This window comes from Mauremys reevesii, linkage group 2 (genome assembly GCF_016161935.1).
Source record: "Mauremys reevesii isolate NIE-2019 linkage group 2, ASM1616193v1, whole genome shotgun sequence".
Classification (NCBI taxonomy): Eukaryota; Metazoa; Chordata; order Testudines; family Geoemydidae; genus Mauremys; species Mauremys reevesii.
In genome coordinates this window covers 103217946-103239503 of record NC_052624.1, presented here as the reverse complement: position 1 = coordinate 103239503, position 21558 = coordinate 103217946, and the positions used below count along the sequence as shown (strand labels likewise).

The following is a 21558-nucleotide window of genomic DNA, read 5'->3' as shown; positions in this document are numbered from 1 at the left end:
TGTGGTATTTAGATCCAGACCTGCTGTTCAAGAGGAAAGAAAAAAAAACAAATAAAAACCCTGGATTTATCCATTCCTACTTTATATTCTACTGCTCTACCTAAATCAACATTAAAAAGTTTAGTCATGGCCTATAAATTAACCCGTGTCAGTCCATAAAATGTTCTTAATCTGTCCCAGCCAAATTATGCATTATATAGTATAGGCAAAAGGAGTTCAGAAAAATCAGTGTAGTCCTTGGGTCAGATTATGAATTGATGTAAACTAGCATAGCTCCATTGAAGTCAAGGCACTTGTTCTTATTTACATTATCTGAGAATCTGGTCGTCTGTTCTTTGGAGGTCCATGTTTTAAGGAGAAGATTGAATTCAGCTCTTATATATGTGCAACAGTATTCTAAGAGACCTAAAGTTAACAGTGGTGTAAAAAGTCTGAAATCCTTCAGGATGTCTTTTTGAGAGAAGGGAAATGTATTGGTGACTCTTTCAAGCAAAGTGTGAAAGTGACAAAATATAAAGAACTATTGCAAAATTAATGAAACTCTTAATCACAGAAGTTCATCAGGAATGGCTACTCTGTGATGGCTATGACTGCATTTTTGAATGACAGATTCCAAAAGGAGACAGATTGTTGCTTTCTACTGCCTGAACATATCTCTATGGAGAGTTGTGCTTGTGCTTACCTTCTGAGATGACACATACAGACAGATTTGTTGAAAGATGATATCTCACATACTTATCTGACTCCCATCATGGCAAAATCTGAGTTGCTCCCAAGTATTTATCTTCACAGCAACCTTATGTGATGAAGTATTATTAGCCATATTCTACAGATGGAGATCTGAGGGACAGAGATGAAGTTATTTGCCCATTATCAGGAAACCTATGGTAGAGCTGGGAATTGTACCCAAATCTCCTATATCCCAGACAAGTACATTCCACATCTGTCTGTCTTCCTACAGAGTAATCAATTTATTCATCATTGCTTTTACTTTGAGACTATAGGAGAATGAACTGGTACATGTTGTTAATCTGTACTGTCAAATGTTGCATTGTACAATGTCTTCTTAAAATATTATGAGATACAGAAGGTGGGTAAGGTAATATTTTCTATTGGAACAACTTCTCTGTTGATGGAAGTTTGTCCAGTAAAAGATGTTATCTCACTCACTTTATGTCTCTCTTCTTGGGATCAACACTGCAAAAAAAAATTAAAAAAAAATTGTATGATTAGTTCAACTGATTGTTCTTAGCAGCAAATTATTTGTGCCCAAACTATAATTACTTTGGATAATTTTGATAAAATTGTATTAATATTTATATTAATGATGTATTCAAATTTTCAGTATTTTTGCTAAACTTCTAATTGTTAAGTATTCTTATTTCTTAATTTATATAGCTTCTCTTACAAGTTTCTAAGTAATCTGCTGAATTTAAAACTATATACATAACCCTACACTGATGTAAGTATATGTTGTTTCCAAACAATGGATGTTCACCATGGACCCTCGCTTATTTCTGACTCCAGCAGGTGTACAACAGAAAGGCTTCTCTGACTTGTACTAGAATGACTAACTTCATTTTTTTGTCTTTCCTTCAGAAGTTTTATATTTCTATCAAACCTTATTGTTTCTCATAAAACTTGCTTTTAGGGCTGTCAAGCAATTAAAAAAATTAAATGTGATTAATTGCGCGATTAAAACAATTGCACAATTAATTGCACTGTTAATAATAGAATACCATTTATTTAAATATTTTGGATGTGTTATACATTTTCAAATATATTGATTTCAATTACAACACCGAATACAAAGTGTACAGTGCTCACTTTATATTTATCTTTTATTACAAATATTTGCACTGTAAAAACCAAAACAAATAGTATATGTCAATTCACCTAATATAAGTACTGTAGTGCAATCTCTTTATCATGAAAGTTGAACTTATAAAAGTAGAATTCTGTACAAAAAAAATTGCATTAAAAATAAAACAATGTCAGAGTTTAGAGCCTACATGTCCCTTCGGTTCTGCTTGAGCCAATCGCTCAGACAAACAAGTTTGGTTACAGTTGCAGGAGGTAATGCTACCTGCTTCTTGTTTACAATGTCACCTGAAAGTGAGAACAGGCGTCTGCATGGCACTGTTGTAAATATCTTGTGATGCCGGTTACATGCCAGATGTGCTAAAGATTCATATGTTCCTTCATGCTTCAACTACCATTCCAGAATACATGTGTCCATGCTGATGACGGGTTCTGCTCAATAACTATCAAAAGCAGAGCAGACTGATGCATGTTCATTTTCATTGTCTGAGTCAGATGCCACCAGCAGAAGGTTGATTTTCTTTTTTGGTGGTTTGGGTTCTGTAGTTTTTGCATCGGAGTGTTGCTCTTTTAAGACTTCTGAAAGCATGCTCCACACCTCACCCCTCTCAGATTTTGGAAGGCACTTCAGATTCTTAAACCTTGGGTTGAGTGCTGTAGCTGTTTTTAGAAATCTCACATTGGTACCTTCTTTGTGTTATGTCAAATATGTAGTGACAGTGTTCGAAAATTAAATGTGCTGGGTCATCAACCAAGACTGCTATAACATGAAATATATGGCAGAATGCGGGTAAAACAGAACAGGAGACATAAAATTCTCCCCGAAGAAGTTCAGTCACAAATTTAATTAACACACTATATTTTTTAATGAACATCACCAGCATGGAAGCATGACCTATGGAATGGCGGCTGAAGCATGAAGGGGCATAGTAATGTTTAGCATATCTGGCACGTATATACTTTGCAATGCCGCCTACAAAAGTGCCATGCAATGCCTGTTCTCACTTTCAGGTGACATTGTAAATAAGAAGCAGGCAGCAGTATTTCCTGTAAATGTAAACAAACTTGTTTGTTTTAGCGATTGACTGAATAAGTAGTAGGACTGAGTGGACTTGTAGGCTCTAAAGTTTTACATTGTTTTGTTTTGTTTTTGAGTGCAATTACACAAAAAAAAATCTACATTTTGTGGAAGCCAGTAAATAATTAACTGTTCACTTTTCCAGATAAATTTTAAATTCTTATTTTAATTTTTTTATTTTGACAAATGTGCTGGGTCATCAACCAAGACTGCTATAACATGAAATATATGGCAGAATGCGGGTAAAACAGAACAGGAGACATAAAATTCTCCCCGAAGAAGTTCAGTCACAAATTTAATTAACACACTATATTTTTTAATGAACATCACCAGCATGGAAGCATGACCTATGTGTAACTTTAGCGCCCTCGTGGCCAAGATGGAGTCTGCTCTGCAGGCAGCTCTGGCCAAGAGACAGCGCGTGCAGGAATGCAGCAGGAGAAATCCCTTCCACCCCAGGGGCACCTGTTCCAACCCCCAGAGTGAACACACCCACCCACAGGAAAAGCACAGTCTATATAACAAAGGGAGATATTTATTTACAGAGGGCTGGGAGGAGAAAAACAACAAGGGGAAATATAGGGGGAGCAGTAAAACAGGCTGCATTCAAACCAAGGCCCCACGGACCCAGTGGTAGCACAGTCTGACAGGGCAGATACCGAGCAATGTGTCTGTACACAGTGTTCAGGAGGCCTGAGCAAAGTTCCAGTCCGGTGGTGAGTCTTGGGTGCTCCTGGTCGTCTTCAGCGCCAGTGAACTCTCCCCAGGAAACCCCTCCGGTGCCTCTTCTGCCGCTCTCTGCAAAGCCCCACAGAGCGGCCACCTCCCCACTTAACTATCTAACAGCCTCCCTCCTTATTTCCAGTGCGGAGTCACAAGCCCCAGTACTCACAGCCCCAGGCAGCTCCGGGCAGCCGTGATACTGGGTCCAGCTCTGGCCTGTCCTTCTCGGGCGATTCCCCCCGGCACAGGACTTCTCCTGGCTCCTGTCCTGGGCTGTCCCCGATCAGGCTTGTCCTCCTCAGGCCTCCAGCAGGTTCTCTCTGCTTCCTTCCCCAGGGCCAGCCATGTTGCTCTCCTCTCTCTCCCTCCAGCTCCAGCCCTGCCCCCTGGAGTTTCCCTCCTTTTTCTTACTCTCCCCCTCCCCCTTGGGAAAAAGATTTAAAGGGGCCATGCTCTCTAGACCCCAAAGGGTTACATATGGAATGGCGGCTGAAGCATGAAGGGGCATAGTAATGTTTAGCATATCTGGCACGTATATACTTTGCAATGCCGCCTACAAAAGTGCCATGCAATGCCTGTTCTCACTTTCAGGTGACATTGTAAATAAGAAGCAGGCAGCAGTATTTCCTGTAAATGTAAACAAACTTGTTTGTTTTAGCGATTGACTGAATAAGTAGTAGGACTGAGTGGACTTGTAGGCTCTAAAGTTTTACATTGTTTTGTTTTGTTTTTGAGTGCAATTACACAAAAAAAAATCTACATTTTGTGGAAGCCAGTAAATAATTAACTGTTCACTTTTCCAGATAAATTTTAAATTCTTATTTTAATTTTTTTATTTTGACAATTTGTAAGTTACACTTTCACAATAGAGATTGCACTACATATATGAGGTGAATTGAAATACTATTTCTTTTGTTTATCATTTTTACAGAGCAAATATTTGTAGCAAAAACTACAATAAAAAGTACAAAGTACCGTACACTTTGTATTCTGTGTTGTAATAGAAAGCAATATATTTGAAAATGTAGAAAAACGTCCAAAATATTTAATAAATTTCAATTGATATTCTATTGTTTAACAGTGTGATTAATTGTGATTAATTTTTTGTTTGAAGTTAATTTTTTTGAGTTAATCGTGTGAGTTAACTGATTAATCGACAGCCCTACTTGCTTTATATCTGCTTGAATATGCAGCAAACACAGGTTAAAATAACTTTAAAAGTCTGATTCTAATTCTAAGGGGGAAATTCAGAGTTAAGAACGCATTGGTTTACTATAAGGACTCAATTAAATTTAATGCAATGGTTGCAACCTTATGTTTGAGTATTTAAACATACAAAATGCAGTAGATACTAAATTGTAGCTCACTCAGTAGTTGTAAGAGCTGCTTGTTTTGTAACACATCTCTATCTAGATATTATACTGTCACCAGTTGCAACTCCATAATTAAGATTGAGTTCTATTTTGCACTTAAATCCATGTATTCAACCTTCATATGTATAAATACAATACAGCATATCAGCCACTGCCTTATAGATTCATAGATTCTAGGGCTGGAAGGGACCTCGCGAGGTCATCGAGTCCTCCTGGCAGGACCAAATACTGTCTAGACCATCCCTGATAGACATTTATCCAACCTACTCTTAAATATCTCCAGAGCATATGGGGTCAGGTCAACAGTTCAGGTAACTCTTAAATGGGCCATTGTTACATCAGAAGTATCTCACACCATCACCATCCTTCTACAGCTAATTTGCATGCAATGGTTATTTTGATTGTAAGGAGTCGGTGGTATGGGATAGACTGGGGTCATGTGTCATGAATTCTTATTGGCAGATTACTTTGATCCAACTGTCACTGCTCTTTAAAAGTTCCAAGACCACATGCTAGCTTTGGCATCACTATTTGAAAACTCCTCAAGGTACTGCTGCCACAGCTCCACTGCACATCGAGGCAACTCTGCTGGGGGTTCTGACATACTAATACAGTGGGAACCTTTGAAGTGGAGACACAGAGATTCAGGTATGGGGCACCCTTCACCCCCCTCATATAGCGTCAGCCTCATTAATACAGTACTGCCCCATAACCAGTAAGTCAATTGCACGATAATAGCCAGATTAACCAGTACACTTCAGCTGTTCTGTGCCATTCAGTGATGCAAATTTGCTGTAAACCCAGTTTAAATGGGTTGGCTGCTTTGTGCTGCTCTGATGTATGAGTGGATCTGCTCTCAAATATTAAAATAAGATTTAAAGTTGACAGTACATGCTCTTTTTTTTTTTAAATAACTAGAAATAGCACATGGTAGCATTTTCATTGGGTTTCTTAGTTAGTGTTCATGTATCATTAGCTTTTAACTTTTTAAAATAAACCAAGGAAATTCCAAGATAAAATACTGGTAAAATGGGAGTAAGACTGAGAGTATGTAACAATAATTAGTAATTAAAAAAAAAAAACTAGTGCTGTTGTAATTTATCCCCAAACCAAGCATTACAAACTTGGAAAATTGAGAGTTAAACTTATACTTAAGAGATCTTCAAACACGTTAAGGTATGGAAATACAATATTAAGGCATTCAAACATCCTTAATTCTGCCCTGTAGTGTCACCATGAATGTGAAAACATGAGAAAATCCTGTCTTTAATCTAATGTGTTGCCACAAACACTAAAAATGCCTTCACTATAATTGTGTGGTTACTGCCAAAAAAAAAAAGCCATGTATGTATATTAAAGGCAGTGTAGGTAGGTAGTGATCCCTATTGTTATAATTGCCCAAAATTTTCCACTATAAGATGCTGTTTTCAGTTCCTTATAAATTTGCCAATCTTTAACTGTTGGGCTGTAATTTTCCATGCCGGATGCCTACCTTAGCTTGAATTGTTTTAGAAAATTTTAGCAAAAATAGCTCAACCGTTTCTTAGAACAAGAATAGTGAAAAAAAATACATTGTTTTGCCTCTGTTAAAAAATTCTTAAAACTGTTAAGTTGAGATGCTCTAGTGCCCCATTCTCTGGAGCAGGGACTCAAGATTTATCATGGGGTATAGTCCTTGTGTCAGGGATACTCTTGATCATCTCCATGAAAACTGGACAAAATTTGGCCAAATTATGGGCCCCAGAGAATCTCAGTTAACCTGTTTGACAATGCTTTGAAGATTGTACCGAGCGTGCTCCAGATCAGGGATGAACAAGCAGAGCAAGGCTTTCCCTGCAGTTACTCCTCCTGACTATTAAGGGCTTATCCTGGTGCCAGGAACAGGAACTGAGATCAGCGAGACTGGGTCTCCTGTGCTCTCAGTGGTCCCCATGCTGGTTCCCAAGAGTGGTAGGAAAAGGATCTGGGGGTGGTGGGAAGATTGGGACATAGATCTGAAGAAATGGGGGCCTGGGATGAGGAACCAAAGTTGCGGGTTATAATATACACGCTGTTACATTGTGCCTTAATATAGATCAGTAATTTATTCAAGTTACTGTTTGGAGAAGTCAAGGGGTGTTTGCTGTAAGGTGAGCAGGCTTTGATTCTTATGTGTTGCTGTTTGGTGTACAGGATTCTTATACATAGAAAATGGTTACATTTGGAATGTATACATTTTATTTCAGATTGTTCTAATTATGAGATTACCGTAATAAAATGAATATGGTTAAGCTTGTTTTATTAATGGTCAGTACACAGATTAAGGGACCTATTCTGGAAGGCACATGTTTAAATCTATCCGTATTCTGGACAGGACTTACACACTTGTGTAATATTTAAGACTGTGCTTGAAGTTAAGCATGTGCTTTAGTGCAGTGCAGAATAGGGATACTTTTATGAATCCGTGCCTTAGTCATTTGACTTAATGGGAGGTACTTTTGTATAAAATTATTATATCCACACCTAGTATTAATGGTGCTATCCCACTACAAATAATAGGAGAACACATCTATTAAAGCTTAGAAATCAGCTTATATTTCACTGTTCACTTTTCCAGATAAATTTTAAATTCTTATTTTAATTTTTTTATTTTGACAGTTCAGTCTTCAGGGAGATTCTCAGGAATTGCAAATCCAAATCATAATGATTTGAAAATAGTAGGATCAACCACATTTCCAGGTATTCATAAATGGAATAATAAACCTTAGTTTTTAGTGATGGTTATAATAATAATTATGTGGACTATGCTCACTATTTTGCTATTGGTATGCTAATAGCAAGCAACTCCCATATCCCCTTTTTAGCAGACCCAGATGGTGCAGTGTGGTTGCTTCCTTTCTGGTTGGCTGAGATAGGGGTTTGCATAAGAGTGAGTTGGCTAATACTTTATCCAAATAAGAAAGAAATATGTTTTGTGGGGAAGGATCTGGAGTATGATGGGGATGGATCCTGTTCCCATTGAGAAGCAGGTGTGCCCGTCCTTCCTTAATGACATTTGTAGTTTAGAGGTACTTCGTCACCTTCAATTGATCCTAGAATCTAGCCTTCTTTGGCCAATGTGCTTTTTTCCCCACAACAATTGTGACTTTCTCCTTCAGATGCAGACCTGTGCCTTTGGATTGGAAATGGGATTTTATATTCTCCCTATAATTTGTGTTTTGACCTATGACTGTATTTTCTTTTGCAAATTTTAGAGGATTACTTTTAAGATTGGGTGAGTAATGTAAGCCAAGTGGGAGGTAGTGAGTAATGGAAGAATTATATAGCACTGGAGAACTAGCTGGATACTTTAATTGTTAATTTCCCAGCCTGACATTTGGTAAAAGGTTAAAAGGTATAGAATTTTGGTAAACAAAATGTAATACTGTGTTTTGGAGTTAGCTGGATTTCATTGTAACATACGTCAAGCCTTAATACCTTAACTAAATCTTTATTTTTTGTGAAACAGAAGTACTCATTCAGCACACACAACAAAGTTTATATTCCATGCCACATAAGATCAGGAAACCAGCTTCTCAAGGTTTTTTGTAGGATTTTGGGTACTTGCTATACACCAATCTTCTCCTGAGTTTAGACTCTTACTGCTAAAATTATGGATGGTTCTACATACATTTTTGAAAGGACACAAAGAAGGCCCCCCAATCCATACTTTCACAGGCCAGCTAGAACTGCAAGAGCCTATTAGAATACTAATGGCAAAATTACCCAGACTCTAAGCTAACTCTCTGTCCCCCCCCCCACATTGACTTTATGTACAGATTGAACTTTAGGGGAGACAAAATAAAACTCTGCAGAACCCCACAAGTGAGAACCTATTGGATGGATGTGCAAACATGTTCTGTTCCTCCAAAAGGGTCATTAGTGGGCACTAGGAGGTGCACTGTTCCTTTTAGAGAACTAGATTAAATTAAGTCAGGCAGAAGAGACTTAGATGTTAGAGAAGAATATGAAATAGAACTGGAACAAATCTTCAACGCTTTTCATTTGATTTCACATAGAACAGAAAAAGAATGTCTTTAACATTTCACTTCTGATGATGGAGATAAGAGGACCAATCCCAATATTTTGGGGTCATTCTTCAAACATATATTTTTAAATTGTGGTTACTGGTTTACTTGACTATACAGACAATTTGTTATCTAAGAAACTTGCTAATTACCATATGTTGTATTTTTAGTCAAAATTTATGTCAAGTTGAATCACAACAGTCCACGTATTCTGTGTGTAACAAATCGGCTACGAAATTCAGAGCTGATAGATCCAGTATTCCAATGGCATGGACCAGGAGGTGACCTTATTGCAGGTAGAGATTTGTTTTCTTGCTTCATTCTTCATTTTTCCTATGGTTGTATATGTGTTGATATTTAAATTGGGACGGAATACTACTTAGAGGATTTGTGATGTTCCTGCTTCTCAAGAAGTTTTTAAAAAAATGAAATATGGGTAACAAAATATGGGTGGCAAAAATATTTCTTCTTCGAGTGCTTATTCATATCCATTCCATGCTAGGTGTCCATTCCATGCTATGCTTACTCTAATCAGGTCCAGCGGGTTCTTTTGGAAAGTAGAAAGCCCTCCATGAAAGTGACATACCTGGCAAAGTGGAAGCGCTTCCTGCTGGGAGTTAGAGCAGAATATCAATCTGACCCAGTCGTCTCTTCAGTCCATTCTGGATTACGTGTTTTACTTAAAGCACCAGGGCCTGGCCTTCTCTTTGATCAAGGTGCACCTGGTGGCCATATCAGTCTTCTATCCCTGCATCCAAGGCAGATCAGTATTCTTGCATGAGATGACAATCAGGTTCCTGAAAGACCTTGAAAGATTCTTTAGGGTGAGAAATCTGTCAGTCGGTAGGTAAGCCCTGCCTATCACCACATCCAAAGAAGCCCTATGAAGTCTATCCACTGTACTGGTGTCAAAGCCTAAGAGGGATGTGTCTGATCTTATAATGATGGTAAGAGGAGCTTGAACAAAAGGGTGTCGGAGCTGGTCCCCTATGGATACCACTGAGGGAAAAACTTCCGGCATCCGTGCAGGTAGCGAGCACACACACGCCAACTAAATCCTGAAGTCCGCTTTGACATCAGCACAGCGGATGGATTTCATAGGGGCTTCTTTGGATGTGGTGATGGGCAGGGCTTACCTACCTATTGACAAATTTCTCACCCTAAAGAATCTCATCTCAAAGATTCAACTCAGCCCTCAAACCTCAGTAAGGAATTGTCTTCAACTACTGGGGCATGTGATATCTGGAATGTTGGTTTACAAAGGTTCAAGCTTACATCTCTGATGCCTTCAAGGATGGCCTAGGACAGTGTATGTGTATATATACCGAACAATCACAGCCTGGGCAAACAGGTGTCTGTAACCAGCTGCATTTTGTAAACACTCAATTAGTGGAAGGACCAGAGGGTCTGTGCTGGATTCCCTTTTGCTCAGGCTCCTCTTACTGTCATTATAAGATCAGACACATCCCTCTTGGGATGGGAAACATATCTAGGGTCATACACAATCCAGGGCAAATGGTTGTCCGAAAAGCATCTTCAAATCAATCTTTTAGAACTTTGAGCAATGAGAAATGCTTGCATTCACTTCCTTCCTCTGATCAGAGCCATATCCATCAAGATTATGACCTACTATTTGCCCTGCATATTCTACATCAATCATCAGGGCAGGACTTTGTGCTGAAGCAATAAAACTCTCTGCATAGTCATCCGATAGTCAGCTTCTTACCTCCTGGGTGTATAGAACACCATAGCTGACGACTCCAGCAGGTTCTTCTCCCAAAATAACAAATGAGAGTTTGATTTATGAGTCCTCAACATCATATTTCTGATTATGGATTTCTGGAAGTTGAACCTCTTTTCAACCTCCGCCAACACAAATTTCAAGGAACTTTGCTCTAGAGGGGGATGAGACCTTTAATCACTGGGGGTGCCTTCCTTATTTCAACTTTATTTTTGAAGGTATTGAATAAGATCGAACAGGAAAGGGCCGAAGTCATTTTTAATTATACTGACTTGGCTGAGACAGGTTTGGTATCCTTATCTTATTTGACTTGCTTCTTGTCCACCACTGAGACTTTGTTGGCATCTGTTATCTTACAATGCTGATCATATTCTTCACCCCAACCTCAAAGTTCTCTGACTCCAGGCATGATTCCTTGACTGTTCTTTGGGATAGACACCTTTTGCTCAACAGAGGTACTTTTAAATAGAAAAGAGACATCTACATGAAATACTTACCTTCAGAAATGGAAGAGATTTCACCACTGGTGTACCTGTTGATTAGTCTCTCCTGTTCACTCTTTTCTTTCCATCATCCTGGAACTACCTGTTGAAATTAAAAGATCAGGTCTTGCTATGAGTTCTGTCAAGGCTCAGTTGGTGGCTGTAACAGCTTTTTACTCTGCTGTGGAAAGTTTGTGTTGTTTGCTTATCCAGCAACGTCAAAATTCCTTAGAGGACTGATGTATCTTTTTTGACAGACTAGGTAGGGAACTTATCCTGGTATGGAACTTGAATTTTGTTTTTACTTGCCTTATGAAACACCCCTTTCAGCCATTGCTCCATGATCACTGCTCCACCTATTCATGAAGACAGCTTTCTTGATGGCCATCACATCTGCCCAGAGGCACAGAGCACTTGGGCCTTCAATGACAGACCCCGCTTTTACAAAAAGCAACAGAGAGTCCTGTGGCACCTTATAGACTAACAGATGTATTGGAGCCTACGCTTTCGTGGGTGAATACAGGCGAGTCTCATCTTACACAAGGGTTCTGTTCTGCGGTTAGCGTGTAAAGCGAAAACCACCTATAGTCAAAATTACATTGAGTTGAATGGCGGGCGGAATTGCCCGCACTACAGTTACAGTATTAAAATTGTTGTTGTTCTCTTTTTTGTTTTTTGTTTTTGCCGACCGCGTAAAGCTGAAATTGCACGTGTTAAATGCACGTAAGATGCGACAGACCTGTACTCACTTCATCAGATGCATGTCCTGCTTCTATAGTGTCCTTCAAGGAAAAGATACTGTTCTGACAACATCCCAGGTTTCTGCCTAAAGTGTCTTCTGAATTAAATAGATCATTCACCTTTCAGTTTTTTTCCTGAAACCACAACAGATGAGGCAGGAATCTGCCTTTTATACTTTGGACATCAGGAAGGTGTTCAGTGTGTTTCTGTCCAGATAGAAGGCTCTCTGAACGCCTCTCCCAGACTTTCAGTTGCAAACAGATCCAAGACCTCTACAGTCTCCCCCAGTGACTCAAGATTGATCTCTGGATATATTATTTAGTTATTATTCTGCCGATATTCAGTATCCACCTTCTAGAGGGTTAGCCCATTTCACAAGGTCACAATCTACTTCTCTGGCATTACTCAAGATTGTTCCAGTTGTTTAAGTCACAGCTCTGCAGATTTCAGCTTCAGTATATACTTGCTCCTAACCATGCTGTGGTTTATGCCTCTAGATCAGATGTTTCTGTTGGCAATGCTGATCTCTTTTCAGTATTGGACTCAGTCCTCCTTATGAGGATACTGCTCAGGAGTCAACTAAAATAGAACTCCCATAGGGACACTACTCAAAGAAGGAGAGGTTATTTATCTTGTGCAATAACTGGAGTTCTTCGAGATGTGTATCCCTGTGTGTGCGCCACTACCCATCCTCCTTCCCATCTGCTTTGGATTTTCTCTGCCAGACTTTGTGGTAAAGCATTATGACAAGGAACCATGCAACACTCAAAGTTTGCTGGAGCATAATTTGCTCAGCAATGCCCCCTCCTCTTATTTGCACAGGAGGCATGAAGGGACAGCTGAATATAGCTACACACGGAAGAGGGCCAGAATCTGGACTGAGTTAGACTAATATAATTCCGGGGACACTCATTTGATTTTTAAAGCAAAGTATAATTGAAAGAATCAGGCCCAAACAGGGGATATGGGGCAGATTAAATTAGTGGTTATCTGACATTCCTATGCTGATACTTCCAAGGAATAAGCAGGCATCAATTCACTACTATAGAGTAGGTTTTACTATTTAATGATATTTGAGTTTTAAATTCTTCTAATATTGTCAAATAATTTGACAATTTTAAACTATTTCTGTTTCACTTTCCACTATTTTGTGTAGCCCTGAAACATTTTTATCATTTGCAATGGTAAACATTGAATTTTTTTTACTCTGTATTTCAGAGAAGCCAAAATTAACAGATATTTGTGTGATCAGGTATGCTGCAAATCCAGACTGATAAATTGTCCTCCAGATGACCTGTTTTTGCAGAAGATCCAATCATCTTTTCATGCCCTTTAGGGAAGAATATTACCTTATCTTTACACTCACAAGTCATCTGCCTTACATAGGCAGGTGTGTTGTTGGACTGTACTGCAGAGGGAAAAAAAGTTTCTACTCTCCTGTAAATTTTGATTTTTATCTGCTGTTGAAGAATACAGAAAGGGAAGCAATACACCACCTTTAGAAATTTGGCTGCAAAATATTCTCAAGGACATATTTGTCTAGTATCTGACAAAATGTCTGTTCCACATCTTTATATAGTAGAAGTAATAGTGTGAAAAAATATTTTGAATATAAGAGGGTTTATTATTAACAGTTTCAGTGGTCTTTAAATATCACTACTTTTTGCTTTGAAGTTACACTGAACCATAAGTTTTGTCATACAAGTAAGATCATAAGTTCATCAAGTCTAATAAGACTGGCCGGTGGTGACCAACACCTGATGATTTAGATGAAAGTCAGTGCCCCCCTCCCCAACTCAGTACACCTTCAGTCAGGGGCGGCTCTACCCATTTCGCTGCCCCAAGCACGGCGGCACGCCGCAGGGGGCGCTCTGCCGGTCGCCGGTCCCGCGGCTCCGGTGGACCTCCCTCAGGCGTGCCTGCTGGAGGTCCACCGAAGCCGCGGGACCAGCGGACCCTCCGCAGGCACGTCTGCGGGAGGTCCACCGGAGCCGCCTGCCGCCCTCCCGGCGACCGGCAGAGCGCCCCCTGCTGCATGCCGCCCCAAGCACGTGCTTGGCGTGCTGGGGCCTGGAGCCGCCCTTGCCTTCAGTATCTGTATGATGATCGTTTTTAGCTTAAGCAAGAGATTTGTTCACCGATAGTGCCAGGAGATATTTCTGTGGCAGGCTTGTCATTTTGAAATCTTCCCCATAAACAGATTATGGTATATAGGGTTTTCTTTTTTACTTTAATTTGTTTATTAACAAAGCCATTCCTATGTAAAAAAATCTTATAAAGCTAGTTTTACAACTAAAATAGAGATAAATTTAGTATATACACAAATACATGATTATAAATTGGCCTATAGAAATCCTTAAAGCTGTGTTGATGGGATGTGCTACTTTCTTCAGCTTTGTGATATTGATTACCTATTGTGGCTGACGCTTTTCTACTCTTCGTCTTCCTCCTCTGTCTTGTTAGTTGGTAATGTTGGTTAGTCTTTCATTATCTCATATTTGAGTCCAAACTTCTGTTTTTCTTACATTTTAGTTATGAAACTTGTTTATTATGTTGTCCTATCAAAACTCCTTTTTTCTCCTTTATACTCCTGTTTTCATTATCTTAATTTTGAGTTTAATTTTGACTATTGTTTGAAAGAGTTTCTCCCTAAATATTCAAAAGTAGTTCTTCAAGTGCTTGCTCATGTCAGTTCCATTCTAGGATGTGTGCACGCTCACATGCATGGTCGTTAGAGATTTTTGCCTTAGCAGTATTCGTAGGGTTGGCTGTGGCACCCTCTGCAGTGCTCATGCATCAGTATATTAGGCAGTGTCAGCCCTATGCCTTCTCATTTCCTTCTTACTGCCCGTGGCGGTTGGTCAGAGTGCCTTTTTCCCTTGCCTAGCAAGTGATTAGCGGTTCTCTTCTTTCTTTGAGCTCTTAGTGTCTTGTAAATAGATTATTTACAGTAGGGGCATCATCTCCCGTGGGGAAGGAGGTGTGAGCACTTGCTCCTCTACCCCAGATGAGGGGTTTGCGGGGCCCTGTCATGTCAGCCTGCCAGCCGACTTTAAAGAGCACCAGGCCTTGCTTCAAAGGGTGGCCACGAACTTGAGCCTGGAGGTGGAGGAGATGGTGGAACAGTCATACACATTGTTTAATGTGCTCTTGGCATCTACTCAACCACATGTCATGCTACCGGTGCACAGTGGAGTCTTGAAAATAGCTAGAGTCCTCTGGCAAACCCCGTCTTCCATCCTACACACCTCCAAGAGGGCTGAAAAGAAGTATTTTGTCCCAACTAAGGATTTCAAATACTTGTATGCTCACCCGCCTGTAGGCTGGCTGGTCATCTCTGCGGCCAATGAGAGAGACAGACGGGGCAAACAAGTTCTAACCCCCAAAATAAGGAGGCCAAGAGCCTGGACCTTTTTGGAAGGAAAATTTATTCAACAGCGAACCTTCAGTTCAGGATGGCAAACCACCACTTTCTTTTGGGGAGATATAACTTTAACTTATGGGACTCTCTCCATAAATTCAAGGAGTCCTTGCCACAGGACTTGGCCCAAGAATTCAGGGCCCTAGTTGAGGAGGGTACAGCTGTAGCAAGATGCTCCCTCAAATGGCATAGGATGTGGCTGGCAGGGCAGTTGAATTGGCAGTGGTCATGAGGTGTGGTTCCTGGTTTCAAACCATGGGCCTGTCCCAGAAAATGCAGTTCTCCATCCAGCACCTCCCATTTGATGGGAATGGACTCTTTTCACAGCAAATGGATGTGAGGCTGTATGGACTAAAGGACACTCAGGCCACCCTCCACTCACTGGGTCTGCATACACCACAGTCGGTGAGGAAGCAGTTCTGGCCACCCCCACCTCTAAGGCCTTGGCAGCCTTGACAGGGGTCTGCAAGAAGAAGGGATAGAGACACAAGTTTTAGTCTTCACTGCCCTTCTTCCTTTCGCTCACCTGCACAACCCAACCTGGTGAAGCATCATGGGGGGACAGAAGCACTCATTTTGAGGGTGTGCTCAAGAACAACACCCCAGTCAACTTCCCGGATTTGCCTCATGCTTTCCTCAACTACCTATGCCCTTACCATTCGGCCTGGTCACACATGACCTCGGACCTCTGGGTGCCAGAAATTATTTCTGGGCTACATCCTGCAATTCTCGATGCCTCCCCTTTTGACGTCCTTCTTCAGGGACCCTTCTCATGAGCAACTCCTCATTCAAGAGATTGAGAACCTCCTCCAGCTGGAGGCAGTGGAGGAGGTTCTTCAGGAAATGAGAAGAAAAGGGTTCTGCTCCCTGTTACTTCCTAATCCTGAAAGCAAAAGGGTGCCAGGGGCCCCTCCTGGACCTGCAGTACTTCAACAGATCTCTCAAGAAGTTGAAGTTTCACGTGGTCTCACTGGCCTCCATCCTCCCCTGCCTTGATCTGGGAGACTGGTACACTGCCCTCGACTTTGAAGGACGCTTATTTCCATATGTCCATCTAGCAAGGGCACAGGCGGTTCCTCCGTTTTATAGTGGGCCACCACCATTTCCAATTCATGTCACTGCCCTTTGGACTCTTGTCGGCCCCAAGAGTGTTCACAAAATGTATGGCACCAATGGCCGCTTAACTGAGGTGTCCAGGTCTACCTGTATCTCGATGATTGGCTCATCAAGGGCAGGTCTTGGAAACTGGTACAAAGGAGTCTCGGTCTGTTATGTTCCACCTGCCATGGCCTGGGCCTGTTGATAAATGAAAAGAAATCAACCTTAAGGCTGGTACAACGGAGAGAGTTCATAGGGGCGGTCCTCGACATCACACAAGATAGAGCCTTCCTTCCGGAGGCCCGTTTCCAGGCAATGTTGGACCTGATGTCCCATGTGAAGGACCATCTACTCACCACGACTCACACCTGCCTAAGATTGTTAGGTCACATGGTAGCATGTACATACATGGTCCATCGTGCTCGGCTCCATCTCTGTCCAATGCAGGCATGGTTGGCGTTAGTCTACATCCCCATCAGACACGGTCTAGACCGGGTAATCATGGTGCTGGGTCATATACAGTTGTTCCTGAATTGGTAGTTGGACCCCAGAGCAGAGTTGGAGGGAGTTCCCTTTGCGGCCCCATTCCCATAGCTGACTCTGGTTTCCAGTGCCTCGGACATGGGCTAGGGAGCCCACCTGGGCGAGTTCAGCACTCAAGGCCACTGGTCACGGGAAGATCAGTCCCTCCACATGGGTGTCAGGGAGCTCAAAGCAGTTTGCTTGGTCTGCCAGGTTTTCCTGCCCCACCTGGAGAGCAAAGTGGTACAGGTCCTGATGGACAATACTGCTGCGATGTATTACATCAACAAGCAGGGCAGAGCCAGGTCATCGGCCATTTGCCAAGAAGGTCTCTACCTTTGGGACTTCTGTGCGCAGCATGCCATTCATTTGGTGGCTGTGCACCTTGCCGGGGCCAGGAATGTGTTAGCAGATCGCCTCAGCAGGACCTTCTCTTCTCTTGCTCCAAAAGGAGGTGGTCAGTGTGATCTTCCAAAGGTGGGAAACTCCATGTTCTGATGAGAGACGAACAAGTCCACCTTGGGAGTGCCATGTGTTCTGCTTGATTTTTCGGGGGATTGACAGGGGCTCCCTGTTGGACGATATTTTGTTCCTGTAGTCGGTGGCTCTGATGTATGCCTTCCCACGCACAGAGTCCTCATGAAGATCAAACAAGACAAGGCGAAGGCTACTCTGATAGCTCTGGCTTGGCCTTGCCAGCATTGGTTTGGGAACTGAGAGAGCATAGGGCCGGTGACGCCTACTATACCGATGCATGAGTGTAGCACTCCAGAGGGTACCCTACAGATACCGTTAAGGCAAAAATCTCCAATGACTGCACATGGGCACACACGCACTTTAGAATGGAATGGACGTGAGCAACACATTTCGAAGAACAACAGTTACAAAAGGTAGGTAACCGTTTTTTCTTGGTGGTGGGCAGTGACCCTCTTCTAGCAGACACCAAAAAGTTCCACCAGTAATTATAGTTTTAAGTAGTTATCATTTTTCCTTCTCCCATGTAGAACTGTGACTTGATTTCATTTTTCTTGTACCAGAATTTCCCACACTTCTTGATAACCAGTTTTACGGGAGTCATTCCTCTTCTACCACCTTGCTATGTTAATTCTAGCTGCAGCTAGGAGATGAGAGATCAGTTCTTTATGGCTTTTATAAAACTCAGAGGTTTCAGGACCCTTTAATAAAAATACTAAGGGGTTACCTGACAGCTGACAGCTTACCTTCCTTATGGAGGCTCCAGTGACATTCCAAAATGTCTTAAATGTTGGGCACATCTCTCTTATGCACAGGAACATATTGTTTTCATAGATCCACTGGTTAAGCAGAACAACAAGAGACATCTAAGAAAAGCGTAAATGGTTCCAGTCATAGGAAGTCAGACTTAGAAACATCTGACGTTATCTCAATGTCCTGAGGTACTTTAAAGAAACAAATTGAAATGAAAGTAAATCGTCAATAACCTACTTTTTGCTTCAGAGTAAGCCTCCTGTGTTTAATGACTCAGATATAACTCACTCAGGAATTGATCCACTATAGCTCATGAAACAGGTAATTATAACATTTAAAAAAATCTAATTCCACTAAAATCCTCCTGATGAGTTACAAGAAGGCTTTTTTCTTATAATATGTGTACATTAGAAAATAAAATAAAATCAACAAGTATAGTTCAATGCGAAGGTTCTTGGTTTACACTCAAGTTTCTTTACATAAACACAGGAATGCTGACATTTTCAAAACAAGCGCAAGAAAATTGGATATCCAGTCTTATTAGATTTATGTAATAGCTGTAAATGCTTTTACTAGGGAATTTCAGTCACCATCGATTGCAATATTTCATCATGCATTTCATTGTAGTAAAAAGATGGAGTTTTATAAGTAAGTTGAAATGGCAATATGCCAACTAAGTCCTAATGTATATCGCTATGACCATTACTATAATGGGTCTGCAGGTTTAATCTGACCTTCCTTTTTCATTTTAAATTCTTCTAACAGCACCCCAAAATTTCCATAAACATTTTACTAATTACAGGTTTTTTCCTAAATTTTGAGGTTCAAGAAACAAACAAATAAAATCCCTATCAAATGTCACTAGATCTTCCAGTTTCCAGCACAGTAGTCTGTCTCAGACCATGGAGTGCTAATCTTAAATCTTATTTTGGATTTGCAGTGTATCTTTTTTTTTTTTTTTGGTTTTCTACAAACTGCAGTAGAAATTCTAAAAGACAGTGTTATGTCCTTACCAACCAAGATGCAAAGAGGCTAAAAAGAGTCAAGAGCAACATAAAGGAGCCAGGCTACTTAACAGCTCTTATGTCATTTTGTCATTTTCAAATTAGAACTTTACTGCTTCTCTGTGTAACCCATCCTTGCTTGTTTTGATGTTGTCCAAATTGATTTCCATTCCTGGGTACAGGTGCTTTCAGTGCAAGATCTTCTGCAAAACAGTATCTGTTAGGGCCACTTACCCACCAACTGTTTCCCCTTGCATAGGAGATTGGGAAGTAGGCACAACCACATATCTTTCTGACTACCTAGGGTACAAAGAGTTCAGAGCACATTCAGTATGTCTTAAATTGCAGCAAGGAAGGTTTAAGTTGGACATTAGGAAAAACTTCCTAACTGTCAGGGTAGTTAAGTACTGGAATAAATTGCATAGCGGGGGGTTGTGGAGTCTCCATCATTGTCTAACCTGCTCTTAAAAAATCTCCAAACACATGTCAGGGATGGTCTAGATAATACTTAATCCTGTCTTGAGTGCAGGGGACTGGTCTAGAAGACTCCCTCGAGGTCCCTTCCAGTCCTATGATTCTATGTTCACAGTGCTTCCCTTGTTGGTTTTCTCCTTTCTTTGCTCTTTTTCATGATAGTCTTAGTATATAATTCATCTAGCTAGTTCACCAGCTTTTTTTCTTAAAAACAGAAAATCCCCATTTTTTTCTGCTGGTCATGCTGTTGTGGTGTCTTCTGAGCACAGCCGACTTGGGCTGCTTCTCCTTTCAATATCAGTTCTTTTAGGTTGATTCCCCTCCACCCCTTTCTTGGATCCATTAATCCCACACTTTGATGCTTCAATCATGAAAGAAAACCAGTTTCAAGAGACTTGTGCTTCATGCAAAGCTGTGTTGTCTGTTACAGATTCCTTTATTCAGAGTCTCTAGTGCCTAGAAGAGAGTCACAGCCCAGATATAATTGATGTGCTTCATCTTCTCCAACTAAACTCGCAAGCATTGGGAGGCACCAGCTCAGACTCCTATTGTTGACTCAGTCTAGCACCACTGAGATTTCTGTGCTGTAAAGGACTGCTCACCAAAATGGCTTCATGACTTGCATAACTGTCTTAACCTCGTCCTGGTCAACTGAATCCAATATGGAGCTTTCAAGACCAGATTTACTCTGAGAGCCACTGTGCCCTCTTTTTTGATAAAGATATTTAGGAATCCTGCAGTAGGCTCTGCTTCTCTTCCCCCGCCCCCATTCTGTTTTCAAGGGATCTGTCGCAGATATACCAGACCCCTCTTCAAGTGGGAAAATCCCCCCTCTTTTCTGCATCCTGACATAGATTCAGTGTTAGAGAAGGGGAAAGTGGATATCATCAAGGGACAGTTTCTCCACCCACCCCAAAGCCCTGCAGGAGAGCATCCTGGGGGACCTGGGAATATCACTTATTGCTGTGGTTTGTGGAATTTCATGTTCAAGAGTAAAAGTTATAATTCTCCCTTTTTCTGGGTGAGGAGAGACAGAAAAAAGTCTTACCTGTCCACTCTTATTGTTCTCCTACTTTGGGTTCCCCAAAAAGATAGGCCTTGCTCCACACTTTCTATCTTAAAACTAAAATATGTACATCATTGCTTGCCTGCCTGCCTTTTTATTTATTTTAGCTGTTTCAGTCACTATGGTATGGAGGCATCAAGCAACAACACTCCACATTATCACATCAAATACTACTTCTGAGGGCATTCTGTGCAAAAACATTAAAAATTCTGCACCAAAAATTAATATTCTGCGCACAATATTCTTAAAATTCTGCAGGTTTTATTTGTCAATAAATAACTGCAGAGGCTCTAGCATGGCAGTGAGGAGCACAGACAAGTGGATGCACAAAGGTAGGAGATCACCCTGCAGCACCCCCAGCTGTAGGACACAGATACACAGTGGTGAGGCTGCACACAACCCTGACACAGCACAAGGCCTGGGCCTGCCCCAGAAACACCCTGGGGCCCTGCCCCTCTGCACCAGGTGTGAGGCAGGCAGCCTCAGCCAGGCAGGCAGAATCCAAATGGGGCGGTGGGGGGGTGGCCACTGACCACAGAAGAGCGGCACGAACAAGCCGAGGAGGAGCGGCCTGTCCTCTGCAGCCAGGGCAGGGCTGTGCTACCAGCTCCCGCCTGAGGGGTCGGGGTGGCCGCTGCCCACGGGAGAGCGGCGGGGATACGTTCCCCAGTTAGCCGGCTCTCTGCCCCGCTGCACCTGGTGGCAGAACAACAAGCTGGTTACCGCCCCCTGGGGCGGTCA

At 41.4% G+C, this 21558-nt stretch overlaps 2 protein-coding genes across 4 annotated transcripts in view; one reads left to right on the top strand and one right to left on the bottom strand.

The window, feature by feature from the left end:
- The window catches only part of SPATA48 (spermatogenesis associated 48), a 51018-nt gene extending 50172 nt beyond the window's left edge, over positions 1–846 (bottom strand). The window contains exon 1 of the mRNA XM_039526760.1: positions 683–846. Within this exon, the coding sequence (XP_039382694.1) occupies positions 683–699 (17 nt within the window). The 5' untranslated portion in view covers positions 700–846. The remainder of the gene's footprint in view (positions 1–682) is intronic.
- LOC120398953 (zona pellucida binding protein) overlaps positions 1–21558 on the top strand; it is a 75655-nt gene that overhangs the window by 6649 nt on the left and 47448 nt on the right. For 2 of the 3 annotated variants that reach the window (XM_039526763.1, XM_039526761.1), the window contains exons 2-3: positions 7633–7713; positions 9212–9337. In XM_039526763.1, coding sequence (XP_039382697.1) covers positions 7633–7713; positions 9212–9337 — 207 coding nt within the window. Of the gene's footprint in view, positions 1–5388; positions 5644–7632; positions 7714–9211; positions 9338–21558 lie in introns of those variants that run through there. The other variant, XM_039526762.1, reaches the window with a different exon arrangement.